This window comes from Aptenodytes patagonicus, chromosome 13 (genome assembly GCF_965638725.1).
Source record: "Aptenodytes patagonicus chromosome 13, bAptPat1.pri.cur, whole genome shotgun sequence".
Classification (NCBI taxonomy): domain Eukaryota; kingdom Metazoa; phylum Chordata; class Aves; order Sphenisciformes; family Spheniscidae; genus Aptenodytes; species Aptenodytes patagonicus.
Genome location: NC_134961.1, coordinates 10,757,583 through 10,784,118, shown reverse-complemented (window position 1 = coordinate 10,784,118; position 26,536 = coordinate 10,757,583). Strand labels below are relative to the sequence as shown.

At 42.1% G+C, this 26,536-nt stretch overlaps 2 protein-coding genes across 14 annotated transcripts in view; both read left to right on the top strand.

The window, feature by feature from the left end:
• Positions 1-11,423, top strand: part of SUN1 (Sad1 and UNC84 domain containing 1) — a 36,912-nt gene extending 25,489 nt beyond the window's left edge. For 8 of the 11 annotated variants that reach the window (XM_076351381.1, XM_076351390.1, XM_076351386.1 and 5 more), the window contains 14 exons: positions 213-311; positions 971-1,064; positions 1,182-1,240; positions 2,462-2,607; positions 2,761-2,985; positions 3,507-3,593; positions 3,968-4,011; positions 5,037-5,176; positions 6,148-6,398; positions 6,929-7,013; positions 7,508-7,623; positions 8,124-8,291; positions 9,125-9,217; positions 9,660-11,423. In XM_076351381.1, coding sequence (XP_076207496.1) covers positions 213-311; positions 971-1,064; positions 1,182-1,240; positions 2,462-2,607; positions 2,761-2,985; positions 3,507-3,593; positions 3,968-4,011; positions 5,037-5,176; positions 6,148-6,398; positions 6,929-7,013; positions 7,508-7,623; positions 8,124-8,291; positions 9,125-9,217; positions 9,660-9,773 — 1,721 coding nt within the window. In that variant the 3' untranslated portion in view covers positions 9,774-11,423. The remainder of the gene's footprint in view (positions 1-212; positions 312-970; positions 1,065-1,181; positions 1,241-2,461; positions 2,608-2,760; positions 2,986-3,506; positions 3,594-3,967; positions 4,012-5,036; positions 5,177-6,147; positions 6,399-6,928; positions 7,014-7,507; positions 7,624-8,123; positions 8,292-9,124; positions 9,218-9,659) is intronic. The other 3 variants (XM_076351387.1, XM_076351384.1, XM_076351388.1) reach the window with 2 other exon arrangements.
• Positions 11,424-12,363: 940 nt separating this feature from the next.
• Positions 12,364-26,446, top strand: GET4 (guided entry of tail-anchored proteins factor 4). 3 transcript variants are annotated; one of them, XM_076350639.1, is made up of 9 exons: positions 12,364-12,518; positions 16,907-16,985; positions 17,405-17,486; positions 18,444-18,593; positions 20,281-20,419; positions 22,714-22,854; positions 22,938-23,013; positions 23,201-23,273; positions 25,110-26,446. In XM_076350639.1, the coding sequence occupies exons 1-9, from the start codon at positions 12,364-12,366 to the stop codon at positions 25,196-25,198; spliced, it is 984 nt and encodes a 327-aa protein (XP_076206754.1). In that variant the 3' UTR covers positions 25,199-26,446. The 3 variants fall into 3 exon arrangements, with proteins under 3 accessions (XP_076206754.1, XP_076206755.1, XP_076206756.1); XM_076350640.1 differs by lacking the exon at positions 12,364-12,518 and adding an exon at positions 13,093-13,514; XM_076350641.1 differs by lacking the exon at positions 12,364-12,518 and adding an exon at positions 16,348-16,461.
• Positions 26,447-26,536: the final 90 nt, after the last annotated feature.

Sequence of the window (26,536 nt, the reverse complement as noted above, 5' to 3'; positions counted from 1 at the left end):
TCCTGGTTTTGCTTGGTTTCATATTTATTAGTGGCTTGCTTTGCTTTTAAATAGTGAAGAACCAAATTTGTAGATTACTGAAAGGTATGGTTTAAAACTATGCAGAACATATAACGGGCAGGGGATTGAGTCTGTTTTACTGCATGTATTGCAAAAGAACCTTAAGCTAATTTATGTATGTTACCACATAGAGTTAATTTGTTATAATCTAGGTTACTTTATGCTTCACTTGTTGCGAACAGTGGGAGCAACAGGATGGCTTGTGTCTCAGAAGGTGGTGTCTCTACTTTGGCTGGCCGTTCTTTCTCCAGGTTACTATCCTAATCCATGTGTGTGTGCGTTGCCTGTTCCTTTTGACAAACTAAGACGCTGCAGTAGGTGGCTTACACTAATTCAACTATGCTTATGCTGTAGCTTTTGTATCTTGAAATGCATGTGCTACTTTACTTTATTGACCAAAATATGCTTAATGAGAGGGTATATTTCTGTTCACAGGCATAATGGGAGACTAACCAGACTGTTTCATGAGGGAATGTGTGTGTGAATAGCACAGAATGTGGGGTGTCAATAATAATGGGGTGTGTTTTGGTTTGGTAGTCGCTTCTTATCATGATATTCCTCTTAGCAAAAACTGATGCTGCGAACCTGTGCATTTCTTGAAACACACTGAGGTCTTCAGTGCATGGTAACCTGGATTCAAGCATTAAAACAATTTCTGGCAAGATAGCATTGTTGTAACAAATGAGCATTTAATCTTTTTGCATGACTATTGGTTTTGTTTAGTAGCTGATGTTATAATGTTGTCATGGTTGTGATATCTAGATGTTAATAGGCTGCATGCATTGCCTGTACTCATGCATTTCTCTGCTGTGCAAAGTATTCTTGGCTACAGTTGCATGTCCCTCTGCTTGGTTTCTTTGAATGTGTGCTGCAGTAATTACATTTCACAGTACCACTTTTTGTCTTCTAGGGAGGGCAGCTTCTGGCATGTTCAGGTTGCTTAGAACTGGGTGGTATCAACTTGTTACTCTGATGTCTTTTCTCAAGGTGTTTCTTCTTAGAAGGTGTGTATCCTTTGAAAAAACTGTTTTGTGAGTAAATTATTTACACAGTTGTAATATAAAACAATAAAATGTGATAAATGTATCACTTCTTGTAAACTTTCCTCTCTTTTTCTCTAGATGCCTTCCAAAGATCTACAAGCTATTACTGTTTCTTATCCCACTCCTGTTTCTACTAGGTATGTGAATCATTTATTTATAATACAAATTGGTGTATGCTTAGTACAGCTGTTCCAAATTAGCATTTTTAGTTGAACTTTCAGTTTATGAAGAAGATGCAGAAGCCAAAAGGAGCAAGTTTGTTTGTGAACAGGGCAGCAATTCAAGCTTTCAAAGTACTAACAAGTCAGTGAGCTTTCCCCTTACCATGAAGGGAATACCGTTGACTTAATTTCATAGAGCTCTTTAGACAGAGAGAGTGGGTGAGGAAGTAAATGCACTGAAGTCCTTTTTTTTTTTTTCATCCCTTCATAGGAATAGCAATGAGCTCATAAAGAGTAGGCTGTTTACTGATTGATTTGATTGTTGTCAGTCTCCATAAAATTATGGTTAAGCTCTTTCACCAACTCATCTTAAATCTTTCCTTTGCTCTAGGCCATGCTTTAGTTGCTTAAAATACGGCCATTTGGACTGATTAGTTGACAATATTCCAGGCCAGCTGTCTAATTTGAAATAAACAAAGTCAGTTTAAAATGTTTACCAGAAGTGCTGGGCCATTTCTGAAAAGCAGTTTCATGTCTTTGCATGTCCTAAAAAACTTGTAGCTACTTTGGGGAGAAGATGAAGCTTCTCAGAAACTTACAGTGGGGATTCCAAATCCTCTGTACTAGGGAGAATAAGAAAGGAAGAAGTTACCCTGTGTAGAAAATGGTTCTGCTTCTCACCAAGACATTGCAAAAATAAGTGTAACCTTTGTGAAATGCTAGATTATTTCCATGGAAGCCTAAGTTTCCTCCAACTTTTACTAGATATTATGCAATGTGGTATGTAGCAAGTAGGGTATAAGGCAAGATATTTTCCATTGAGATAAAAAGCAGTATTTACATCTGCCTTCAGCGAGCATGGCCTGTCTTAATCAGTAAATGAGATCTAGGTCCCAGGGAAGCAGCAGTATGAGATTAAGGATATATCATGGTATATAGGCACAAGTTGCCTGCCTTACAGCTGTGTGAGTGGTACTGATGGATGTTCCCTAATACTTTTGAGTGCTTGACTTAACAGTTTTAAAGCTGGCTTGTGCTGATTTTTATTTAGACTGGAGTAGTGTCTACTGTGTGACATCTACCTTGCAAGCTTAAGGTAGCTTGTGTCCTTAAGTAAGAAGACGATTTGTAGATATAAGCAGTCTTAAGGGAGAATTCTCCTGAACACCCTTTTTGCGTTTTTTGTTTCTGATCTAGGTATATGGTTCTGGGGGTTTGATGGCTTCATTTCATTATTGCCTTCATTGAACTGGACAAGAATTGATAGAATACAGAGAACAGATGACTCTATTCATGTTCCTGAACCACAGGGTGATTCTTTTCACTCTGTGCAACCTCCAAAGGTAAGGCAGAACAGTCTAGGGAAGAACTTTCATATCTTTTAAGACTTAACTCCCATGTCTTCAATATTTTGCAATAACTACTTGGTACACGAGGGTAATGTAAATAAATGTCTTGATTTTTATATATTTTAAACAAAAATCTTTATACCTTAGGATACCGTACATATCTTTGATTCTGGTCGTATAAGTGAGCTGGAAAAGCAAATGGCCTTCGTGTCTGACAGATGCCATCACCATGATGAAGAATATAGCAAAGTGATGCTTCTACTCCATAATCTTCAAGACCAGGTTGCCCAGATGAGCGACAAAAGTGAAACATTGAAGCTAATAAAAAATGTGATGGGTCAACATCTTAAAGATATGAAACTGGAGGAGAAGGTAAGGTAGTTAGTTATTGATGCTTTCTGTAACTGATCAAAGTATTCTGTTTTAATAATGCAGATTATTAGCAATTTGACTTAATTCTGTAACAGAAGAAGAATCCTTAATTGATAGGTAGTAAATGCCAGGGAGTAGTCATTGGCATTTGTTCCTCCTTTGTTATTGCTGACAAAGAACTAATTCCAGATAGGTGGTCTAAAGTAGAATCTTACATTGCTGAAAAGCAGCTGGATTTATCCTGTTTTCATACAGAGAAAGAAGACTATAGGAAGGACTAGTGACAAAGAAGGGGTTTTGTGGTAAACTTCCCTGTGTATAGCCTCTACTACTGCTGAATCAGGCCTTTATATTTATTACAGATTCTATAATTTCTTTCTATAATTTCTCACACTACCTGCAGGATAAATCACTTAAGCACTCTCAGAATGAAATAGAAATTACGCTTTGTATAAAATATCAATTATGCTATTTATACTCCAAAAGAAAATACACCACCTCTTTCTTCCCTGTTTTTTAAGACTGACTTCCTGGCTTTACATGAAGAACATGAGTTGCGCATCCTGATGCTGGAAGACCTTCTTAGAAAACTCTCTGCTGAATCCAAGGTATTGAAAGTTAGCTTTGCTAACTCACTCTAATTGTAACCCATTGATAAAATGGACTAAGTTTTTTGTTGGCTATCCCAAACCCCAGTTTGTTTTACTCCGTTACAGTTCTTTAAGTCTCGAAACTGGTTTGTGCTCTTGCTCCCCCTCCTTGGAGGGGGTTTCAGTCCAAAGATTAAAAATTATTCACTTGACCAGTGAGGCGGGTTCTCTTTGGAATAAAATCTTACTATACAGAGGCACAAACATAAGTATGAGGACACAGTCCTGTATAGGTGGTGCTAAAATCTGTCACTTTCATTTAATATTCTTTATCCTTTTTCTGTCACTTGTGTTTCTTTCTATATGTTAAAACTAACTTTTGTATTTTTTAGGACATCCAGAAGGAGCTTGACATAGCCAAAGCAAAAACAGTGAGGTATAAGCACTTTTCAAACATTTTGCTTTTTCAATCCTGATGCTAACTGATGGTGATATACATGATGTTCTTTGAAATACGACAATACTTTTCTTTGTGTCAGTTAACTGACCTTAAGAGTTTGTATTGTCAGTAAGAGTACTTCTGTCTTATAGTAGACTTTTAACTGTGATGCTGAACATCAGCACAAGGCCCGCTTCCAGTGTGTGAGCAATCCTACAACTACTTTTTTTTACTGGAGAAAGCTGTTTGTATAGTAGAGGAGAATGAGTGACTTCTCATCCTCTTAGAAATGCATTAGAATTTTTCCTCATATTGCTTAGTGAAGTATACAGTAACTGTCTTTGATAGGCTTTATATTTAAATTCTTGAATTGTATCAATTCTAACCTTCGTCTCTGTTTCTGGTTTGTCAGCTGTACTACTTTCCACTCATGTACTGTGTAATACTGGGATAAAAACTGCAGCACTTCATTAAGTAGTTTCCCCATTGGGAAGAGGAAAAGAAACACTTGCTGAATTGTCATTTAAATTAGATCTAAATGTAAAATGGCTTTAGAATGATGGCTGATACTTTTTTCCGTAGCATGCACTGAACACTGATCTATATTGGTCATATGTGACCTGCTACTTAAGCTCAACTTGACACCTGCCAGTAAGGTAGCCTGAAACTCGCTCTAACCAGTGGCAAACTCATGGCAAATAAAGTTTGACTGATTTGCCAGAAGCCTTAAATTCCCCAAAATCTACGTATGTTTGAGTTATTAACTTGTCAGCCTGGTGATGTTCTAAAGTCATCACTGCTGGATTTGTTCACAACTTCAAAATACTTTGCTTTGAATATATTAATCCTAAGTATGCCTTAAATAACATCTTCAAGGAACTGCAAGCTCACAATGTCTATCATGGTGAATAACTGAACTAGAAAAGCACTTTGTATTAGACAAGTACACTCTCACACCTTTGGAATTTGATGGAATGATTCAAACTACTTTTTCCTAATTATTGACTCCTTGTTTTTGTCAGAGATGATGGTGAACATAGTCAACTTTTGTCCAAAGTTAAAAAGCTAGAACTAGAGTTGTCCCAGATGAAATCGGAGCTGTTAACTGGGGAAAGTGTGAAGACGAGTTGCGAGAAAATAGATGTCATTCATGAAAAAGTAGGTTCTGTAACTTCTGTAACTGTCCCAGTAAAACTTGGTACTACTTGAAAAACGTAGTGAACAAAATCAAGTAGTACCAACTTTCTTGAAATGCACTGCAATAAGTAACGTGGGGGTAGTGTTCATCTTAAGGAATGGTAGCATGTTATGTAGTGGTACTGTGAATTTTTCCATTAGCGTGTAACATTTTACTAGGCAAGAGTTTATGGCTTGTTTTCTACAATGGCAGGGTTTTTGTATTTAAGATATGATGCAATAGCAGTTCTGTATACAATACTTTGCTGTTCTTACCGATGTATTTTGCTAACCCGTAGAAATGTGGAAAAGAAACTTACGTAAAAGCAAGTTAGGTTTGTTATCTGAGAGTTGTTTTAAATCATGCTTAAGTTCTTTTGAAGCCTTTTATAAGGTCTGACTAGAATGTAGCCAACAAAATACAACAGTAAATGTTGATACGGGATTATCAACTTCGACTAAAATACCATTTTGTGATAACGCTCAAATATGATCTAGCTGTTGTGTATGGAATCAAAGCATACCATAAGTGAGTGATTAAGCAACTTGCTTAACTAGGCCTAACAAGTACACTGCTCCCCTTAGAGTTACCACGGTGCCTTCTTTGAACTGTTGCAGTCAACTATTTTTTTTTTATTCTGAAGCGTTAGTCAGACCACTAATCTAAACTGCATAGTTTGCTGGGGCTTTGTTAGGTGTCTTGTTCACCAAACTGATGAAGCATCCAGATTTCCCATATGTTCTTCTGTACGCCTGACTGGTCTGTTGTTCTAGTGTAAGTCAATGTAGTTAAAACACATGTGAAAGCTGGACTTCTGTGTCGTACTGAATGTGTGTATTGATTTCACATGTGCCTGTATGTATAGTATAGCATTACAGACATATATATAGTATTACTTAATGGTTTATAAAGACTAATAACTTCTATTTTAATTGTTAATGGCTTCTACTAGGTAGATGCCCAGGTCAAAGAATCTGTCAAGCTAATGCTTTTTGGTGATCAACAAGAAGACTTTCCTGAATCGCTTCTTCAATGGCTTACGTCCAATTTTGTGAGCAAAAGTGATCTGCAGACTTTGTTGCGGGATCTAGAGTTGCAGATCCTCAAGAATATTACTCTCCATATGTCTGTCACAAACCAAAAACTAACATCTGAAGTAGTAACAAATGTTGTGACTAATGCAGGGATTTCTGGAATCACAGAAGCGGTAAGTGAGTTTAAGTTCTCAAAAGTTCAACTAAAACTGTAAAGAGTCCTTTTATAGGCATTTTGTGGAGCATGACTGTCAATATAAATGTTAAAGCATTTTCTGTAGTTCTTCCCGTTTCAATTAACGTTCCCGACATCTCTTAAAATCATTATCAAGTGTATTCTTACAGCATTGTTTGTTGCCTGTTTGTGTTTTTTCAAAGTATGCTATCTTGAAAGTTGAAGAATTGCCAAGAAACAAGTATACCAAAGAAATGCAGCTCAGGGTCTTGGGAAGGTGGGGGAAAGAATGCAACTTTTGAGGAAAACACCAGTCAAGATGCAGTATGAATTTGTATTTTAAGACTGACAACCATGCATTAAAAATGGCCTCTATCTTGACAGAGGCTTTCAAAGACTTGTGATGGAGTGCAGCATCTCAAAAAGATGCTTGCAACTTCACAAAAGTGTATATATCAGTTACTTTATCACTTGATACTATTAAAATCTTTCTCTTTCCATTCTCCTCTTCTATGTGTACATCTGTAGCAAGCACAGATTATTGTAAACAATGCACTGAAACTCTACTCTCAAGACAAGACTGGTATGGTGGATTTCGCCTTGGAATCTGGAGGTAAATAGTAGAGGAAACACCATTTTTACTATTCATGTTATTTATAGTATTTACCAAAAATCTTAAAATGAGGACTAAAGGTTAGTAGAGCATCCTTGTGTGTTGCCTGATCATCAGACTACCGCAGTCTGTGTGTGTTGTTTACAGGGTTATATATCGGCCTATAGTTCTTCTAAGCGTGTGTACAACTGGATAATAGAGAACCACAGATCTGTTTGTGTGGGGTGTACACACCACTGAACTCACTAGGGAAAAATGTGTATTTTTAGCCCTCTTAAATGAAAAACCTTTAACATGTTCTTAAAATAACGTTGTACTTGATAGAAGCATTGTATCCCCAGAAAATTATTAGACTTCAACAATATCTTTAATAGTTTTTTTCTGAGGACAATAACTGGTATATTCATTAAGCTTTGTACAAATCTCTGCTTTAAAAGTCTTCAGGAAGAAATGAGGAGTAATTACTTCTGCTAACCTGATGTATCTTTTTTGAGGTGGCAGCATTCTGAGTACTCGCTGTTCTGAAACGTATGAAACCAAAACAGCATTAATTAGCCTCTTTGGAATTCCTCTGTGGTACTTCTCTCAGTCTCCTAGAGTGGTGATTCAGGTAATTAAAGGCTGAGTAAACAAATTCAGCAATGTTATTTTGTGCTGAGTGGTTTGGATTAGTTTTTGGATGCTGGGTGTTTTCTGTCTGTAATATATTGGGGGGCACAGGTACTTTGAACTATGTTCCCAGGAGTGGGATTCTTCCGGTAGTTCCTGGGCACTGCTTAAGTCTTACTCTAGCGAAATTAAGACCCTTACAGGAAGCTTGGGTGGTGCATTGGACTTCTGCAAAGTGTGAGCACTGGGAGGGTTCCTGCTGAGAAGTAATCTCAAGCTGGGTCTTCAAAACACTGCCAGTAGTTCAGGTGGATATGCTGTCTTCCTGAAGAGTTCTACTGAATACATTTTATTCTTACTTTACACTTACTGTCTAAGAATGTCCCTAATAATTCAGAATTGATTACAACTCTTTATTACAAAAAAATCATTACAAAATGCTTGTGGTTATTTTTTTGTTGTTGTGTCCCATCCTGTTCTCTCCCCCTTCTTCCTGACTAGCCGGACATGTATCCAGGAAACTGCTGGGCTTTCAAAGGATCACAGGGGTATCTTGTAGTTAGACTTTCAATGAAGATCTATCCAACTGCCTTTACGGTGGAACACATACCAAAAACACTTTCACCAACAGGAAATATCACCAGTGCTCCTCGGAACTTTTCAGTATATGTAAGTCTGTCTCTGAACTTAAGTTGATGTTTGTCTGCATAAAGAATATTTGTGTTACATATCTTGGAGAATAATGACTTAAGAGAGGACAGCTAAGAAGAGAAACTGTTTCTGTCATTGCCCTTAAAATTGCTTATTTTTTTTTATGAGCTTTGAGATTAGGAATAAGAAGTGTTACAACTAATTTTGGAGGAGTTATTTCTTTTCTCTTGCTTTATACAGTAGCAAATGTTTTTGGAGGGAGATGATGGTTTTTAATTTGGTATAGTTCTTTCATACACTTTAATTGTTCCATCCTTCCTCCTCCTCCCCCCCCCCCCAGTTTGGCTCTTCACCTTGTCTATGATATGCCTTAAATCTTTTTTTAAAATTGATTTTAACTAGCACCGTAGTTGCGTAGGCATGATGGCAGAACAGAAGACCACAGGCTACATCAGAGTATAGTTGTGATATCTGAGAACTTTTTGTCTAGTTCTTCTAAATGCTTAAGCAGTCTTCTGCAAGCATCTGAATCTAGACTTCAGTCTTGTTTATAACCTTGATGTTTTCTCATTGTTTGTCCTGAGCAGTTTACATTGTACGCTGTGACAGTGGTTTTGCCATAAAAATTAAGGGGTTTGACCATGAGAACATATAAGCATAACACAGCTATTTGCAGTGCAGGAAACTCAAATACAGAGCCGTGCCAGAACAAGCATTAAGTTACGTGGAGAAACATTCTGATCCTGGTTTGATAGACTTCTGAATGCTGTCTGATACTCAGTTATGTAGACATACTTCTGGTTTTGGTTTGATTTCAAATCTGACGGAAGAAAAAAATCATCCTGTTATAGGGTCTAGATGACGAATATCAAGAAGAAGGCAAGCTTCTAGGACAGTATGTCTATGATCAAGGAGGAGAACCACTGCAGATGTTTCCAGTGATGGTAAGTCTGGACAATAAGATTTAAAGTGTCAGGAGAGAGATACTTCTACTTTCTATGGTAGTGCATAGTGAGCAGTGAAGGGAAAAAGGCCTCATTCTCTGTTGGGCACTGTAGAAACTGAGGCAGAAAGTATCTACCTGTCTGTCTCAAAACCCATGGTCTAAATAGATTAGAGGGGAGGAAAGGTTTGTGCCATCGGGGCTCAAATAGCATGAAGATGCTAAACATATGAAGAGTCTGCTTCAGGCTTCTTCTGACTCCCTTCACAAAAAACTAGTTGTAAGGCGAGGAAGGTTCTGTTCAAAGTGGCAGAAAGTTCCCAAGGCGTAACTTAGTTATGAATAAAAGTTGGTAGTTGCAGGAATCAAGAAAGCAGCTTCAGTTGCACCTGTTCGTACTAGAACCTAACTCTGGTTTGTGTGTTTGCTTTTTCCTTCTCCAGGAGAAAAGTGAAAACGCATTCCAAATAGTGGAACTGAGAATTTTTTCTAACTGGGGACATGCAGAATATACATGCCTTTATCGGTTCAGAGTGCATGGGAAACCTGCCGAATAATCTCCTACACTACAGCTTGGGTTGTTTTTGTTGTTGTACATTTTGTTCTCAATTTGTATATACCGGGAAGCCTAGAACACTGGAATCTTTAAAGGACGAGGATGCAAGATGTATACTGCAGAACTATTGATCCTCTGATAAAGGCAGAAGACTGTCAGCAGAACTGTATAAAAAATAATTCTTACTTGCTCTAATGCTCAGCTTGTAATTGCCAGTTAGCTTTATATTTTTGTGTCCATGCTGAGAGAAATAATGCATGCAAACTACTCTGGTTCATAAAGCCCAGTTGGCAAACAGGTGACACCTATTTTATTACAAATGAATGTATAGGGGTTTTTTAAAAGAATAAACCACACTTTCTGCAACTAGGAACCTGTTTTTTTTAAATCCAGGACTTAACTGCATACTTCCGTTAGCTTGGCACCATAAGCCAAAAAACTGTGGTACATTTTAAACACTGACTGTGGCTACAGGTGTCCTTCAGTTGACCCTTGGTTTTGACCTTTTTGGTGGATCCAAAAGGGCTTCTTCGATACATGTTGAATATAATAAATACTTCTGTCAGGGAAAGGTGACACAACCAAAACTAGTTTAAACACCAGCGACTGAGAATGCTTTACTGTAATTTGTGGCCATGAATTGCTCGAAGTCAGGGATAACTTTAAGTAACTGAAGTTATTTTAAGGGTTTTTACCATAGCAACTTGGCCAGTTTGTTCCTTCTTTAGTGTTAATTCCAAATCGACCTTGATGTACTGACTAACTGGATCAGAACTGATAAGCCTGCTAAATTGCTTAGTAAACATTAGTATACAGCAATTAAACAGTTGGTCAGAAGTGATCTCTTTGGGACAGTAATTCCTTAGGCTGGTTCATTGTTACACTCGGTAAATGTTGTACTGTGAGAATGCGGGATGTGGGACACAAGACTGAAGTAAACCTCGCTACTTCACGTTTGCAGGAAGGACTTCTGCTCGGTACTGACATACATGGGCGTTCTGTAGATCATCCCCAAAACCTTAGTCAGGTATAAGAAGAGTAGGGTGAGGTCTTGCTCTCAAAAGCAACATTTCCATGTGGAATGAGATGAAACTGCTTATTGCCCCCCTTAGGATTGCTACTTTGAAGATCCTTTTCGGAAAATGTACTTGTATGCAGAGTTTTTATCTTGCTGTTATAATGCATTTTGTAGTTACACATGAACTGTTACCACATGGAACTGCTGACTGGTTTTCTGACTAGAGTTACGTATGTTGCACAACAGTCCTCGAATGTTTAAAAAAACAAAAAGTCTCCATGTGAAGAACTTTTTCACTTGAGCTAGAGACAGAACCTATGGCCTACGCAGAGGAGCTAGATTACATGTGTACAGGTGTTTTCATATTATAGGTTACGTATTTAAAATTAGAGTTATCCTGTATAAATTGAAATTAGGTAGCCGGGGTGGGAATATTTTGAATAACACTAACTTATTTTTAAAAAAGCAAGATAGGACTTTGTGCAATGTATTTTTGTAAATGCTTTTCAAAATGTCTGTTATTCTTTGCTGCCTCCAAACTGACAAGATGCTATTGAGATGTTTAAATAAAGAGTTTTAATTTTTGAAAGTGCATGTAATATTTGAAACAAGAAATAAAGCTTCTTTTCTGTATTTTTGATCACCTGCTTAAATCAGAGTACGCTATTAGAACTGGCTGGATGCCCATTGCTGTAGTGGTAGGCAGAAGAGGTTTTCCCCGTGGCTCGTTTCCAAATCCGATCTACCTCTTTCTTCCCGTTTGAAAGAGATCGTTACGTTTGAGCGTGCCGGTGGTGAGAAGGGACAGGTTTGTGGCACTGCTTCTCTTTGGCGTCAGCAGTGCAATAGCCCGGGCTCGCTTTCCCTTCCGTGTGTCGGTGAAGCGCGGGGTCCCGTGCCCGTTAGCCCACGTTGCAAGTTTTGAAGGGAAGGAGCCGCACGTTGGTGGTTGCTTGATGGTGTCGGCGATTTGCAACGCACTTTCAAAAGTTCATGCTTGAAAGGCTGGGGGTGGGGGTTCGTTTCGGTTTTTTAAACCGTTTCCTCGGCCACGTCGCCTGTGTCCCTGAGGCGCAGCAGCACTCGGCTCGGTTTTGCTGCCTGCAGTCCGTGAGCCCTTCCTAGATTGTTCTGGTGCTCTCCTCGTCCCCTGCGGCTACTGGCCGGTTCCGCGGTCCGGGACTCGGTCCGGGACCCAGGCCAGAGACGTCTGGGGTTTCTTTAATTCTGTTCTTAGCCGGTTGACAGGCCCGTGCGGTGGAGCTTGTTCTCCTCCTGCCCCCGCCCGGGGGGCCCCTCCGGACGGCTGCCGCCAGGCGCAGCCCCGAGCGCAGCCGCTGCCAGGCCCCCCCCCCCCCGCCGCTGGCGCTACTGCCGGGCCCCTCCCTGCCCGGGCCGCGCCCCGCCCCCGGGCGCCGCGTGACGCAGCGCGCAGCCGCGCCTCCTGAGCCTCGCCGGCCGCCGTCAGAGCGGGCGGAAGCCGGGCAGCGAGGCGCGCCCGCCCGCGACGCCGCTCCGGGGCTGTGTGCGTCTGCGCCCGCCCCCCGCCCGCCCCTCCCCCTCCTCCGCGTTGATGGCGGCGGCGATTATGGCGGCGGAGCAGGAAGCCGCGAAAGGCGGCGGCAGGAACCGCGGCGGCGTGCAGCGCGTGGAGGGCAAGCTGCGCGCCAGCGTCGAGAAGGGCGACTACTACGAGGCGCACCAGATGTACCGGACGCTCTTCTTCAGGTAGGGCCCGGCCCGGCCCGGCCCGCCGCCCTGCCCCTCCCCCGCCCGGCCTTCCAGAGCCTTCCCACGCGCTCCACCCTGCTGCCGCCCGCCGCGCCCACGCCCGCTTCCCATTGGCCGCCGCTTCTGCCCATTTCCGCCTCCTGCTCTCTCGTTGGGCCGCGGGGGGGCGGGGCGGGGCGGGTACGTGCCGCGGAGGGTAGGGCGAGCGGCGCCGGCCCTAGCTGGGCCCGGGCCCGGCCTGAGGGCAGCGGGCGGCCCGCGGGTCGCTCCGGCCCGGCCCGGCCCGGCCCGGTCCGGTCCGGTCCGGTCCGGTCCGGCCGCCTGCCCCCTCCCTCAGAGCTAGCCGCCGCTGGAGGGGCACGGCGGCTGTGTGGGAGGGCTTGGGGGCGGCGCGGGGAGCCGCTGCTCGCCGGGGTTTGAAGGTGAACTCCGACCGCGGCGCGGCCGGGCCCAGTGGCCCGGCCCGACCCGACCCCGCGGGCCCGGCTGAGGGAGGGGGCGCCGGCGGCGGCAGCAGCAGCAGTAGCTGGGCACGGCGGGGGCCGCCTGCCGCCGCCTCCCGGGAGAGCACCGTCCCGTCCCCTTGACGCGCAGGGGGCGTGTTGCGTCATACTTGGCAGCGGTCGCGGGCAGAGCTGAACGTTGCCCCCCGTCCCCAAACCCCCCTTGGCGGCCCCGCGTCCCGAGGAGGCCGAGTAACACACCCCCCCCTGCCAGGCGGGATGGCCTCGGTCTGCCTCCCCAGAGCATCCCCTGGGGGCTCGGCCTGGGCCCTTCCCGTGTCCCTGGCTGCAGGGCCGTCCGTGAGCTCCTCAAGCAAGCGCCTTCTTAACAGCCTCTGGTTTGCCGCCTTAGTTTAATCGTCGGCCTGGCTGCGAAGTGGATTGTTTTAAGCTTTTGGCTTGATGATCGCTCAGCCAAGAAACAGGGCTACTTTGTTGCATGGTGGTCGCCCTCTGGTACCGCTTGTAGGAAGGGGCAGCTCTCAGGATGGTAAGAATCACCTGCACAGAGGAATTTTATTAGAATAGATTCTAGCTGGTGTAACATTTGTGTCCATGATGGTGACTAAGTAGAGCAGGCCTCGACATTTTCTTCAGAAATGGTACTGCTACCTGTTATGTCATAAGAAACTTACTTTTATTGCAAACCTTTTTTAAGATTTTTTTAATTTATTTTTCACGTCCACCGTAACTTGCGGTGCACACCCTTTCTCTTACCAAAATTTAAAATGTAGACCCTTGCTTTCAGGGGCACAGAATAAGGTATCTCTTCTAGGGACTTCCTCAGTTGGTCCCAGCTTTGTTTACTTGTGGTTCTGCCGGGGGAGGACAGGTGAGAAAACTGCCTTCTGAGTCTCGGTAGCTCGCTTGTGTGTCACCTGTCCTCGGAGCTCCTCTGAGTTGGAATGGGAACGGGCCTGGGGGTATTCACAGAAAAATAGCAGCCAGGTATGTGGGAAAGAGGGTCCTTGGTGCGTAGTCCTACTTCTGCTGCCAGTGTGCGTTAGATAGCCTGCCCTGCCCTGTATGCCAAGCACTGTTAAAGCAGTTGTCTTCTGCTGTAGCCTGATGGGATCAGCGAGGGCACCGTCTAGGCCTTAAGACTTAAATTGTATTTTAGAATAAATTAAGACAAAGCATGGCCTATTTTATAGTAAGGATTATGTAATGCTATGCCTGCAGTGGCGGAAGATGACTTGGCTCAGCAGGTCACTTCTCATCCAGTCTCCTGAACGTATTAACTCACATACTTTGCTTAAGCCTCCCTGAATTAATTTGGAATCAAAGATCCTGCCTTTCCCATTTTAAATGCAAGAGAAAGGAGGTGCTCAAGTAAATGAAAAGGTGACATTTGCATAGCTAGGAAGAGGGTTTCCTTCTAGGCAAAAAGATGTGATGAGACTGTGAAATTTGTTTGGAAAGTCACTGAGGCCAAAAAAGAGTCCTGGATAGACCTGTCTGTCCTCTGTAAAATGTATGTTAAATGTCAGTAGTTTTCCAGAGACTCATTAACACGGAGTGAGATCTCAGCTGTGGAATTGTACTTGGGATGGCCAGTGCTTACTTGTTTTAAACAACACCAGCCTGTAAAACATTAGTCTGTTCTGTCATGAGTTACGTGTTAAACTTGAAATCCTGACTCAGAGTTTCAAAACTCATAAACTGAGATGTATTTGAGGGTGGAGGAGGAAAGATTACCATAAGCCTGCCTCCTGCAGACCTCTTGTCCCTCCCTGTGATCCACATAGGTGGAAAACTGCTGTTCCTGCCTGACTCTGAGCAGCGAGTCCTGTGTTCCTCCGAACAGGAGTACCTGGGCCAGTGTTGTTACTGTACAGGCTGACTGCGTTGAACTCTTCTCTGTTTATGATTTGGTGATGGAGTCAAACTTCCAAGTTTAACATCCCTGTTGTAGTTACATCTGTTACATTGGCATCTGTTTTCCTGATGCTTATAGGTACTTTTTCTGGTATGAATGATCTGTTCCAGGATTTCAGTTACGAAAATGTTTCTCTCTTGTTCTAAATGTCCCTTAGATCAATGTAGTGAGTATTTATTTTTATTAAAAATTCTTTTTAAATAAAAGGTTTTTTTAAAAAAAAAAAAAAACACCAACTCCTCTTTTAAATGTATTTTATGTTGTAAAGCTGTTTTCAGCATCTTTTAGTATCTGCTGTAATAATTCCCAGATTAGGAGCTCCCAAATAGCATTGGGAGTCTACTGGAAGTAGAATTTGTGGAAGTGGTTCCACACTGAGATTCGGAGTCAAACGCCTAGAAGCAAACCTGGATGTGAGGCCAACTATAAAAAATGTTGGAGCTGCCGATCCGTTTGACTGATGTGCAGAGCATTTGCTATGGCGATTGCAAATCTGAATTGTTGAGGATACTGACTCCAAAAAAACATTGTTACATTTTGTTATTATTACATTATTACAGTTCTGCTAACTGTTTTGGTAAAAGACCTTGGGGTTTTTGGAAGACAGTGAGCAGGATGGGAGGACTCTGTCTCCTCCCCTGCTTGTTGTCTGATCTGATTTTACCAGTAGGACCCGTCCCTGGGACGGGGATCTCACATGCAGCACAAGAGCTTTTGGGATCCACCGTTTGCTCATTTTCCCTCTGGTTAGTGTGACTCCTTCCATGCCCAGCCTGTCCCACCGCTCCTCTGACTGCTTCGCTCCCACAACCACCGACCCCTTTCTGTTACCCCGTGGGGACGCTCGTGCATCGGATCTGCTGTACGGGGCGGGCCTTGCCGCTGCAGGAGCAGAGAGGCTGCTCTGACCGCCGAGAACAGAAAGGGGTTAACAGGGGCACGGCACAACTGGGTGTCGTAGAGGACAAAATGAATATTGCAGATGCTAAAGCAGTGTGGTAGAACTGATGTCTTACCTTTTTGATATGAGCAAATTGGCTGCTGTTACTAACTACTCAGAAAACAGACTTTTTGAGAAGCAGTTGAGAAATGGAAATTGGAAACTGTATCTGCTGCCACACCTTAACTGCTTTTATAGGATGTGCTGCTTTTATAATCTGGCGATGTGACTATCCAAGACCTTTAGTTACCGATAGTGATGATGTGCAGGAGGCTGCAATCACAGCACCATGGTAAGAGGCTCCTGCTCTTGAGGTAACCGCTGGGAACAAATTCTTTTATTCTTCGTTTCTTGGTTACCTCTTAAGCGAGGAAGGTAGAAGCTGCAGCAGGTGTGTTTTGAAGCATTATGTTTGAGAGACCAGACTTGTTTCTTTTATGAATTGGTGACTCTTTTGTGAAGTGTTGCGTGGTAAATCTTGCTGGCTGCTCTTGTCTTGCCTAGAGCCCATCAGAGACAAGCTACTTTGGTTCAGCAGAGGACTAGTATGTGGCAGATGCCCCCTGGCAGAGAGTAGCAGTGGTCAGAGAGACTTAAGCCCGTGGAAAGGAGACACCGGTGAGGAGAGGGCTGGAGTCACTTGGGTGGCACTGGGTGTGCAAGCTGTCCAGGGTGTATTCTGAAAACTGTTTCACCATGTATGGCTTTGGTTTTGGTAAAGGCTGTAATGTGACGGTCTGAGCGGTGTAGTTCAGTGCGTTGGCATCTTTTGCTCAGGTGCACTCCTGGGATCATTTCCTTTTCTTTGTTTCAGCCCAAATCAGGTTTGAAGCTCTCAGTTTTCATTCTTATACTCTTTGCTTGTATTCCATCAAGTCTGGAGCAGAAAACAAATTGTAGCCTGCAGCTAAAGTTTAATCATTATTGAAACTAACCTGATTTAAAAATAAATCCCTTATTGCCTTTATTTTAAATTTTAATGATCTTTAATCCTTTAAGTAACTTTAAGCGTACACAACTTATTTAGTGGTAATTTTTCTTAAGGCTTTGGTATTGTTTTCAGGTATATGTCACAAGGAAAACACGCAGAAGCAAGAGAACTAATGTATTCAGGGGCTTTGCTGTTCTTCAGTCATAACCAGGTAAGTCACTAATTTTGTGTGTGTGGTTTTGGGGGAGGGGGTTGTTATTCCAAGATTTTGAGGGGTGAATGGTGAATTCTCAATGGTAAACGTTTGGGGTAATTGCTTTGTAATCTTTTGTTGTATCTCTTTGTTGAGCCTTTCTCCACAAAGAAGGATTATGCCAAACTGGAACACAGAGCAGAAGTGTTTGTGAGCATCCAAACAATAATCCTAACCACATTTGTTTTGTTTTCCTGGAGGCTTCTCTTTTGATGCCATCAAATTACTGTAATTGTTTTTTATAAGGGAAGGTTGAGACTATACTGTGCCTTAGCTGTAGATGTTGATAAAAGTATTAAATCTGCCTCTGACGAAATTCTGGTCGATGTTTTATGTACCGATATGTTCATCACTACCAGTATGTGTCTGTTTTGTAGCAAAACAGTGCTGCTGATCTGTCCATGCTGGTTTTGGAGTCTTTGGAGAAATCGGATGCAAAAGTAGCAGATGACCTTTTAGGTGAGGTGACCTTTGCGCTCGGTTTGATGGTGTTTAGATGTGCTTTCACTTCACAGTAACTGTTGTTAACAGTCTTGAAACATGAAATCCTTTTTGTATGCCCTCCCACATGGCTAAGGGTTGCCTTCATCACAGAAATGGACTGGGGGAAAATGAATAATGGATTCCCGATAACTTTGTGGGCATGCTTAGAACAAACATTGCTGTCTTGTGGCATTGTCCTTTCCTCAGTGCAGCAGTAATGTGTTGTCTGCACAGTCACTGATGTCCCCAGGGCTTTGGTGGGTGGTGGTTTCCCACCCTAGCAGTGTGATAGCGTGCACATTATTTGCGACTCAGCTGTTCACAAGGAAATTTTTCTTGTTTGACTGTGGGATTTGGTAAGCAGGCAGTTCCGGGTGGACCCTCTTAAGAGCTGCCTGGCCAGACTACTGCTGCAGCATGGGCAAACCGCTCCTGTTAACCTGTGGATGGAGACAGACAGACAGAGGCCATTCTTTGTTTACTTAAATCAGCTCTGACATTTTGTATCCCATCTATCTTCTGGTGGTGCTTTTCCGACCTACAGCCATCTGTCCCTCTCAGTTTCCCTATGAATGGCAAGCAGTCCCATAACCTGCAGTCTTTCCTCCTCCTCGGAATCTCATGGTCCTCTGGGTTATCCTGTCCCAAACGATGAAAGAGGGAAGCTGTCACCAGCTGACTGCAAGGCACAGCTTTTGGCTGTGGAGGAGTCATGTGAATATTGCTGGCTGATAGATGCAAGATTGACTTGATGTATGAGAAGTGGCTCAAGTTCAAGTCACTCTTTTTTAAGGTGGCTTATGGAGGCTGTTAAGGGAGCTTAAAGACACAATAGCACTGTAACTTAAATGTTGTATCTTAAAGATGCACTAGAAGCAGCAGTTCATCCTATTTCTATTAATGCTAAATATTTGTGAATCTTATTGTTTCTAGAAAACTTGGCTAAATTGTTTAGTTTAATGGATCCAAATTCTCCCGAAAGAGTGGCTTTCGTATCCAGAGCACTAAAATGGTCTAGCGGGGGATCAGGAAAACTTGGACATCCAAAACTACACCAGTTACTAGCAATTACCCTGTGGAAAGGTAAGAAAAATCAACTGGCTTTTCTGTGTTTTGTTTTGAAAATGTTGAAAGTATGATATTGTAAGAGATCTACTTTGGAAATAATCTAAGGAAGCTGAGATGGAAATGATTGATTGAGTTCTGCTATTACCTGATTTTTGCAATAAATTCAGCTTAATGTTACTAACAAAAAAAACCCTGGGGCTGTAACTCTGTATTAGTGCAAAACCCAAAATACAACTGCTGTAAAGCTCTCTGTAAAAGGAAGGTTGATCCTTTAGACATTGAGGTAGCTTGATTGAGTCATTAGGAGGAAAATTACTGGGGAGCAAAGCTGTTCTATTGTGGCTCTTTTTGTTTTTAAATCCTGGATAAACATGACAAAGATTGAAATACATCACCTAGCATCCGAAACAGTCTTTGGATCTATAACTAGGTACTTTTTGAGACGTTGACCAGCAGGCTTATTCCAGAATGAATGCTGTTGCCTTTGATTTATGTGGGATTTTATCACTTGTGATGGGATGTAAGATAAACCAAAAATGTACTAAATAATTATTTTAATTGTGGATGGTAGCCAGTTTTTAAAGTCCTACGTTCAAAACATAACAAAGGTGAGTGAGAACAGTTGAATAAATGCCGTCTCTTCTGTGGTTACTCATGAATTAATAACTGCGCAAGGTGATTGTTTGTTTATTTTAAATTTTTCAGTAGCTGCAAAGTGATGATAGTGGTTTCATATAACAATCCTGACCCAATGGTCAACGTTCCAGCTCATTGCCTTTCTGCGTGCCATAGGCAATCCCATAGCTGTTCTCATGGGACTTAGGTTAGCGTGATGGCTGCTGCCAGCCAGAAAGGGAGGATTTTCCTCAGAGCATTTAAGTTAGAAGCTGAGATACGATTAGGATAAGAAACAGTTGCATTGTGAAAGTAAAAATCCCCATTTTGTAGCTGTCTGCTCATGGTTCTTTTGAAGAGCAAAATGCGTGCGTTTTCTTCGTCTGTAGTTTTGGAGAGTTTCATCAGAAAAGGCTCAGATTTTTAAAACAAAGCTTTTAAATTCCAAAAATTAGCAGCTATCCAGTTTTGATTTGTCATTGCAGTGATTTTGCATGATGCTTTGCTTCACGTTAAGTTCTAACAAATCATTGCCATTTCTTACACCTTTTTTCCTGTATAATTGCTGTTCTATTTGGCATATGGAAGCAATTTTAATTTTGATAGCGAGAGTGGGCTAAGCTAAAAATAGGAAATGCCTTCTTTCTGTGCACTTAGAAAGAAGGATGCTGAAGGTGCTGTTTGACTTCTTAGTGCACGTGGTCTGATATGGAACTTCTTGATTCTTCTCCTAAGCACTGATGATAGCACATGAAGTGTCAACATGCAGTGAGATAAAAGTGAGATGACCGCAGCTCAAGCTGTTTGTCCCAGTGGTAGCTGTGTGTTGTGGTGGCATTGAATAAACTGTATTTAATAGCAGTTGTTCAAATCTATTTAGGATAACATATTTATTATCTCCCTTTATAAATTGTCTGTAACTTACAAAGGAAGAAGCCCACTCTTTTTGCTAGTTGTCTTGTTTATATACCATGTGTGTAGCTCTTGTCCTTTTACCAGCTGTAGTGTACAAGCCTAACAAATTTGTTTTTACGTTCAGGTATGATGAACTGATTTCTTAAAAGCTGTTTTCTTTTTCTTTTTATAGAGCAAAACTATAGTGAATCTCGGTATCACTTCTTGCACTCCACAGATGGTGAAGGATGTGCAAATATGCTAGTAGAATACTCCTCGTCCAGGGGATATCGCAGTGAGGTGGACATGTTTGTAGCACAAGCAGTACTGCAGTAGGTGTTGAACTTTTTTTTAACTATTTTGCTGAGATGACACTGTGTTTGAGGCCAATCTAATTTAGTCATGATAACTGTAGGTTAACCACGCATCCTTTTCAAAAGAAACTGTGAAACTGGCCAGAGCTTCTGAAACTCACTTGTTGTGTGGTAACAACACAACAGGAGAAAACCATCTCAAAACTGGTGTGTCAAATTGGTCAGATTGGGGAGAGAAAAAAGAAAAAACAAAACGTATTAAGGTTGAAACCTGAAATCACGTTAATTGCCTGAAGAATTACTGTAATGTTTGACTTTGAAAGCACAATTCTTAGCTTTGTTAACACCACTTTATGTCTAGTTAGGGCTTACCTTGATGTTCTTGCCAAGACTGGGCCTAAGTGGGCTCTGTATTTACCTTTAGCGTAGTACTTGCTCTCAGTCTCGTCATCCTAAGAGACAATTTGCCTTGGGTCACCCTGGTCTGTGAGCAGCAGTGCGATGGTTCTTGGTTTGACAAGAGTTGCTGGTGGCTTTTATTTGCTTCAGGCATTAATTTTGTAGCAGGTAGGAATGCAAGCTATTATGTGCCTTTGCAGAGCTCATGTACAATTAAGGTTGACAAAGCCAATTTTACTGTGTTCAATCAGCTGATGGCTTTCTTCAGTCAGGGAAAGCAGCGGATGGAGGAGTCTGAGGAGGAGGTGGAGACAGGACTGTGCAGCAGGGAGTCAGGGAGAGAGTAGGTGTTGGGGGAGAGGGAGGAGGTGAGAGCAAGTCTGTCTCTCTTTTGGCAGCAGTGAGCTGTCATGTCAGATTTGTCCTGCTTTCCATAGCTGGTTGATATAGATTGCAGTGATTTTGAGCAGTAGAAAATCTTTTATGGAAATCCAGTGTATGCAGGACTCTTAAACAATTTTATGGGGTTTTGTTCTGGAGGGGGGGAAATTCTGGGGAGAAGTTATGAGTAAGAGATTATTTTTTCAGTATTTATGCACTACTACTGCACCTTTACTGGCCTATATCTCAAATACTGTCCTAAATCCTCTTACATAGCAATTTATACTCTAATGGAAATAATTGCAGTTCCTTGCCCAGCAGTAAGGCAAAAGAGCCCAATGCCCTTGCACATGTGAGGGTACAGAATTGGAGGCCAGCCTGCAACCAAAAATGAGACTGCTCATGGCAGCCTTCCCAGTGCTTGCTGACAGCATTTGTCCCAGATAAAGTCTCTTGTTAGGCCTATGGGACTTGCAGAGATTGCCAGTTAAATTAACTGGACCTGAACAAAGATTTGATCAGTTTGAGAAATTGATCTGTTAACTGGTGACAAATGGCTTGGGAGCTCCAAGTGTAGCTTTATTATGAGACTTTGACGTGTGTGTCAAACTCATTAGTGGTCCTGATGCCATGTTATTTTGAGGTAGTGCTAATAGAATGACAGTCGTTGGACGCTGGCAGATACATACTGAAAGGAGATGTGTTTGGGAGTGGATGGGGCCAGGAGAAAGGTCTTTAATTCGGTTTTTACTTCAGCATAGTAAACTCTGGACCAGTAAATGCAATATCATGTTTAATTTGAATTGATTCTATGATTCTATAGACCTCATCGCTCTCTACAACTACCTGAAAGGAGGTTGTAGCGAGGTGGGTGTCGGTCTCTTCTCCCAAGTAACAAGCGATAGGACGAGAGGAAATGGCCTCAAGTTGCACCAGGGGAGGTTTAGATTGGACATGAGGAAAAATTTCTTTATTGAAAGAGTGGTTAAACATTGGAACAGGCTGCCCAGGGAAGTGGTTGAGTCACCGTCCCTGAAAGTATTTAAAAGACGGGTAGATGAGACACTTAGGGACATGGTTTAGTGGGCATGGTGGTGTTGGGTCGACGGTTGGACTCGATGATCTTAGAGGTCTTTTCCAACCTTAATGATTCTATTCTATGATTCTACGCGGTGGCCAGTCTTTCCACGTTTTGATTTAATTGATGCCCTCTTTTAGTAACTGTCCTGCATACAATCTGCTTTGGTTAAACTCATTCTATTAATACTTAATGTCAGTTCTCCCTCCCAACCCGCTTATTCCACAATGTATTTTAGTAGTGATTTTTCCCCTTCCTCGGTTGATAGCCAAACCATTGCCAGAGATGTACATCTCTACCAGTTAGTTTTTGCCATCAGTTTAAGCCTGAGATGGCTTCTATGCACAAATGAAGTAGAGATTGTTGAGCTTCTGGCTTCCCTTTTTCTTTCTGCATATAAAACTACTTCTCTGCCTTTTATTTTTAACTTGCTGTGTTCTGTTTCCTTTTGCAGATTTCTCTGCTTAAAAAATAAGACCAGCGCATCAGTTGTTTTTACGACATACACGCAGAAACATCCTTCAATAGAAAAGGGTCCGCCCTTTGTTCAACCACTGCTAAACTTCATCTGGTTTCTGTTATTGGCAGTTGATGGGTACAGTCTGATTTTTCTCATGTTGTTCTTGGTTTCCTTTTCAGTTGTTACTGAGATTACATTTTTGCTTGTTTCCTTTCTAGAGGAAAACTAACAGTATTTACAGTATTGTGTGAACAGTATCAACCTTCACTGAAAAGAGATCCCATGTATAATGAGGTGAGTTACTCATAGTTGTAAACAGGATTTAACCGACAGAATTAGTTAAATAATAGCTGATTGTCTCCTGTTTTGTGACTCGTATATAAGAGTCGGTGATCTAGCTTGTGTGGTGTGACTGCTGCCCATAATATTTCCACCTGTAAACAAAGTAGCTGACATTGTTCTTCATCTTGTGTTGTTTCAGTACCTAGATAGAATAGGACAGCTTTTCTTTGGTGTTCCGCCCAAGCAGACATCGTCCTACGGAGGATTACTAGGTAAGGTTTATGCCAACAATTGTTTATAGGTACCACCAGTCTTTTCAGAGCAGTGGCTTATATAAAACGGCTGTGCTGGAAATAGATAATTTGTTCTAACGAATATATCGGGGTTTTTGTAGCCTGTAGAAACAGTCACTACTGTAGAATACAAGATGAATTGGTTGCATGTGAAATTAATTTAGTGATGCTAGGAGACTTTTCACCTTTGAGAAGGGGAGAAGCATGTAAATGACTCTTACAGTTAATTTTTGACATTGTGGTATAACTTCCAAATGTAAAGAAAAATCTTGTTTGTGTTAAAGCTTAATTTCATAGAATCATAGACTAGTTTGGGTTGGAAGGGACCTCTAAAGGTCATCTAGTCCAACCCCCCTGCCGTGGGCAGGGACAGCTTCAACTAGATCAGGTTGCTCAGAGCCCCGTCCAACCTGACCTTGAATGTTTCCAGGGATGGGGCATCCACCACCTCTCTGGGCAACCTGTGCCAGTGCTTCACCACCCTCCGCATAAAACATTTCTTCCTTATATCTGGTCTAAATCTACCCCCCTTTAGTTTAAAGCCATTCCCCCTTGTCCTGTCGCAACAGGCCCTGCTAAAAAGTCTGCTGCCATCTTTTTTATAAGCCCCCTTGAAGTACTGATCGGCTGCAATAAGGTCTCCCCGAAGCCTTCTCTTCTCTGGGCTGAACAACCCCAACTCTCTCAGCCTTTCTTCATAGGAGAGGTGTTCCATCCCCCTGATCATTTTTGTGGCCCTCCTCTGGACCCGCTCCAGCAGGTCCGTGTCTTTCTTACGCTGAGGGCTCCAGAGCTGGACGCAGTGCTGCAGGTGGGGTCTCACCAGAGCAGAGCAGAGGGGCAGAATCCCCTCCCTCGACCTGCTGGCCACGCTTCTTTTGGTGCAGCCCAGGATACGATTGGCCTTCTGGGCTGCGAGCGCACATTGCTGGCTCATGTCCAGCTTTTCCTCCACCAGTACCCCCATGTCCTTCTCGGCAGGGCTGCTCTCCATCCCTTCATCCCCCAGCCTGTATTTCCTCAGACTGCAGTGGCTGATTTTCTTTAAGTCAAGTCTAGGGCTTTGGTAGAGATCTAACCAGTCTGGATATAAAATGAATGTTCCCAAAGTAGAAGTTCTGAAATTAATACTGCCCTTCTACAAGAAATGAAAGGGAATAGAGAAATTCAGCCCTCATTTCCTGGCTCTTGAATAAAATGTGAGCAAATTGAACTGGATTACTTTTGTGAAATCGAATGTTTTTCCTTGAGAACTAAGTTTCTCTGTTTGTAAACTGAATTGAAGCTTTACCTGCAAATGTCACTTCATGGATACCCAAAGTTTGATGAAAAACATGAGTGTCATAGATCCCATATGTAAATAACAGCTTTTCAGCAATTCAAGTGTCTTTAAATTGAATGAAACAGGGAGAACGCATAAATGCCTCAAACAGTTTCTTTATAGCATGATGCAGACCATTGCTGGTTTTTGACGGTTTCGTGGCTGGAGGTGTGTCTTTCCTCATTTGGTTGGGTTTTTTTCTTTCCTCTCATGCTGCAACTATAGTACATGAAGTATGCGACTTTAGCAGGGTTTCTCCAGTGTACTCTTAGAGAAGGACCAGTATCAAAATACAGCTTCCCAAATTGATAAATTCTTAATGGAAACCAGTGTGGGAATACTGATGTACTGCTGAGACTCTTTTCCTTCAGAAAAAAAAAACATTTTTTTCATTCTTGAAATCTGCACCCTAGCAGGATGGTAGGAGAATAGTTAAAGTTTTTGAGATGAGAATGTAAAACTAGAAATTTTGACTGTCCTGTATTTTATTCTAGGAAATCTTTTAAACAGTCTGATGGGAACTGGAGAAGATGATGACACAGAAGATGGTCAGGAAGATAGCAGTCCTATCGAGCTCGACTGAATGTTGTTGTCATTGGGTGCCGTGTAAATCTGATGATTCGATGACTCCAAAGACAGTTTTGGAATTTGAATCCTGCAGTTGTTTCTTGGCGCCTAAAAGGGCTCCTCCGGTCTTTTAGAAATGGTTGCTGAAATGTTTATAATGTTCGGTCTATATTATTTATGTAAAAAAAGAAAGAAACCAACAAAAAGTAGCCAAACGAATGAATCGGAGCAATTGTTAGCAGGTTTCCGATACAGCGGCTGGTGACTTTGATTAAAATATAGTCTTCTATGGTTTCTAATGCAGTATTCCCTTTTGCACAGTAATTCAATAAAGCATAAATATGGGTCTTGTACTTCACGGCCTACCCAATACCACCTTTGTTACGAGAAAGCCTCCTTGACCTCTGCCACCTCCAAGGAAGATCTCGAAAGGGAGGGTGATCAATTGAATAATTTATTTGCGAGGCTGGTGCCAAAAGTACTGCGAGATGAGCCAAGCAGCATAATTTGAGATGCACATCCAAGAGACTGATACCAAGAACTTGCTTCCACTGCCGTGAGTAACATGCACGCCATTCATACTGCCTTTCACTCTCCTTAAGGTCTGGCTCGGGCCGAGCCCACGCGTGTGTTTAGCTGATACTTCCTGAAAAGCACAAGATTGAATTGCTCTTGAGTAAAAGCTGATCAGTGGATCACAGGTAATTGGCTTCCATGTGGATCTCTCTTGCCTAGGTATAAAAATTTGGCTCGTGGCTCTACTCCTTTGGAACAGATTCTTTTCCAGTGCAAGTTCACAACCATACGTAAAGGCAAGGGCGTTACAGTGAATGAAATGATTTGCCGCGAGCAACGTATGTGTTTGAACTGCAGCTGTATGTAAAGAAAAGGGATACTGCAGAACTTCTGGTTCTTTATGATATATTTATTTTTCTTGGGTGATTGATTCATTTAACACTTTCTGTAAAAAAGAAAAAATCAATAAATAATGAAGTAACTTCAACCCCAGCGGTAGGCATAGCCATTCTACATCTCCTCCTCTAATGCAGCGCAGCGGATGTCAGTGGTACAGTGAACAGATGAAATGGTGGGGAAACGCTTTATTTTTTCACGATGAAAATAAAAAGGCTTAGATTAATAAACAGCAATCATGCATGGGGGAGGGAGGGATTATTAGAAATTTATTGACTGTATGAAAAAGAAAAGGCATTGAAAGGAAGACTGTGTTAATTGTGAAGTCTCAAATAAACACTTTATACCAGGATGTGTGATATTGCTGCTTTCTAAGAGTTTTATGAGCAGAGATCTTTCTTACTTTCCTTGCTATTTTTCCCCCCTGCCTCTGCATTTGACC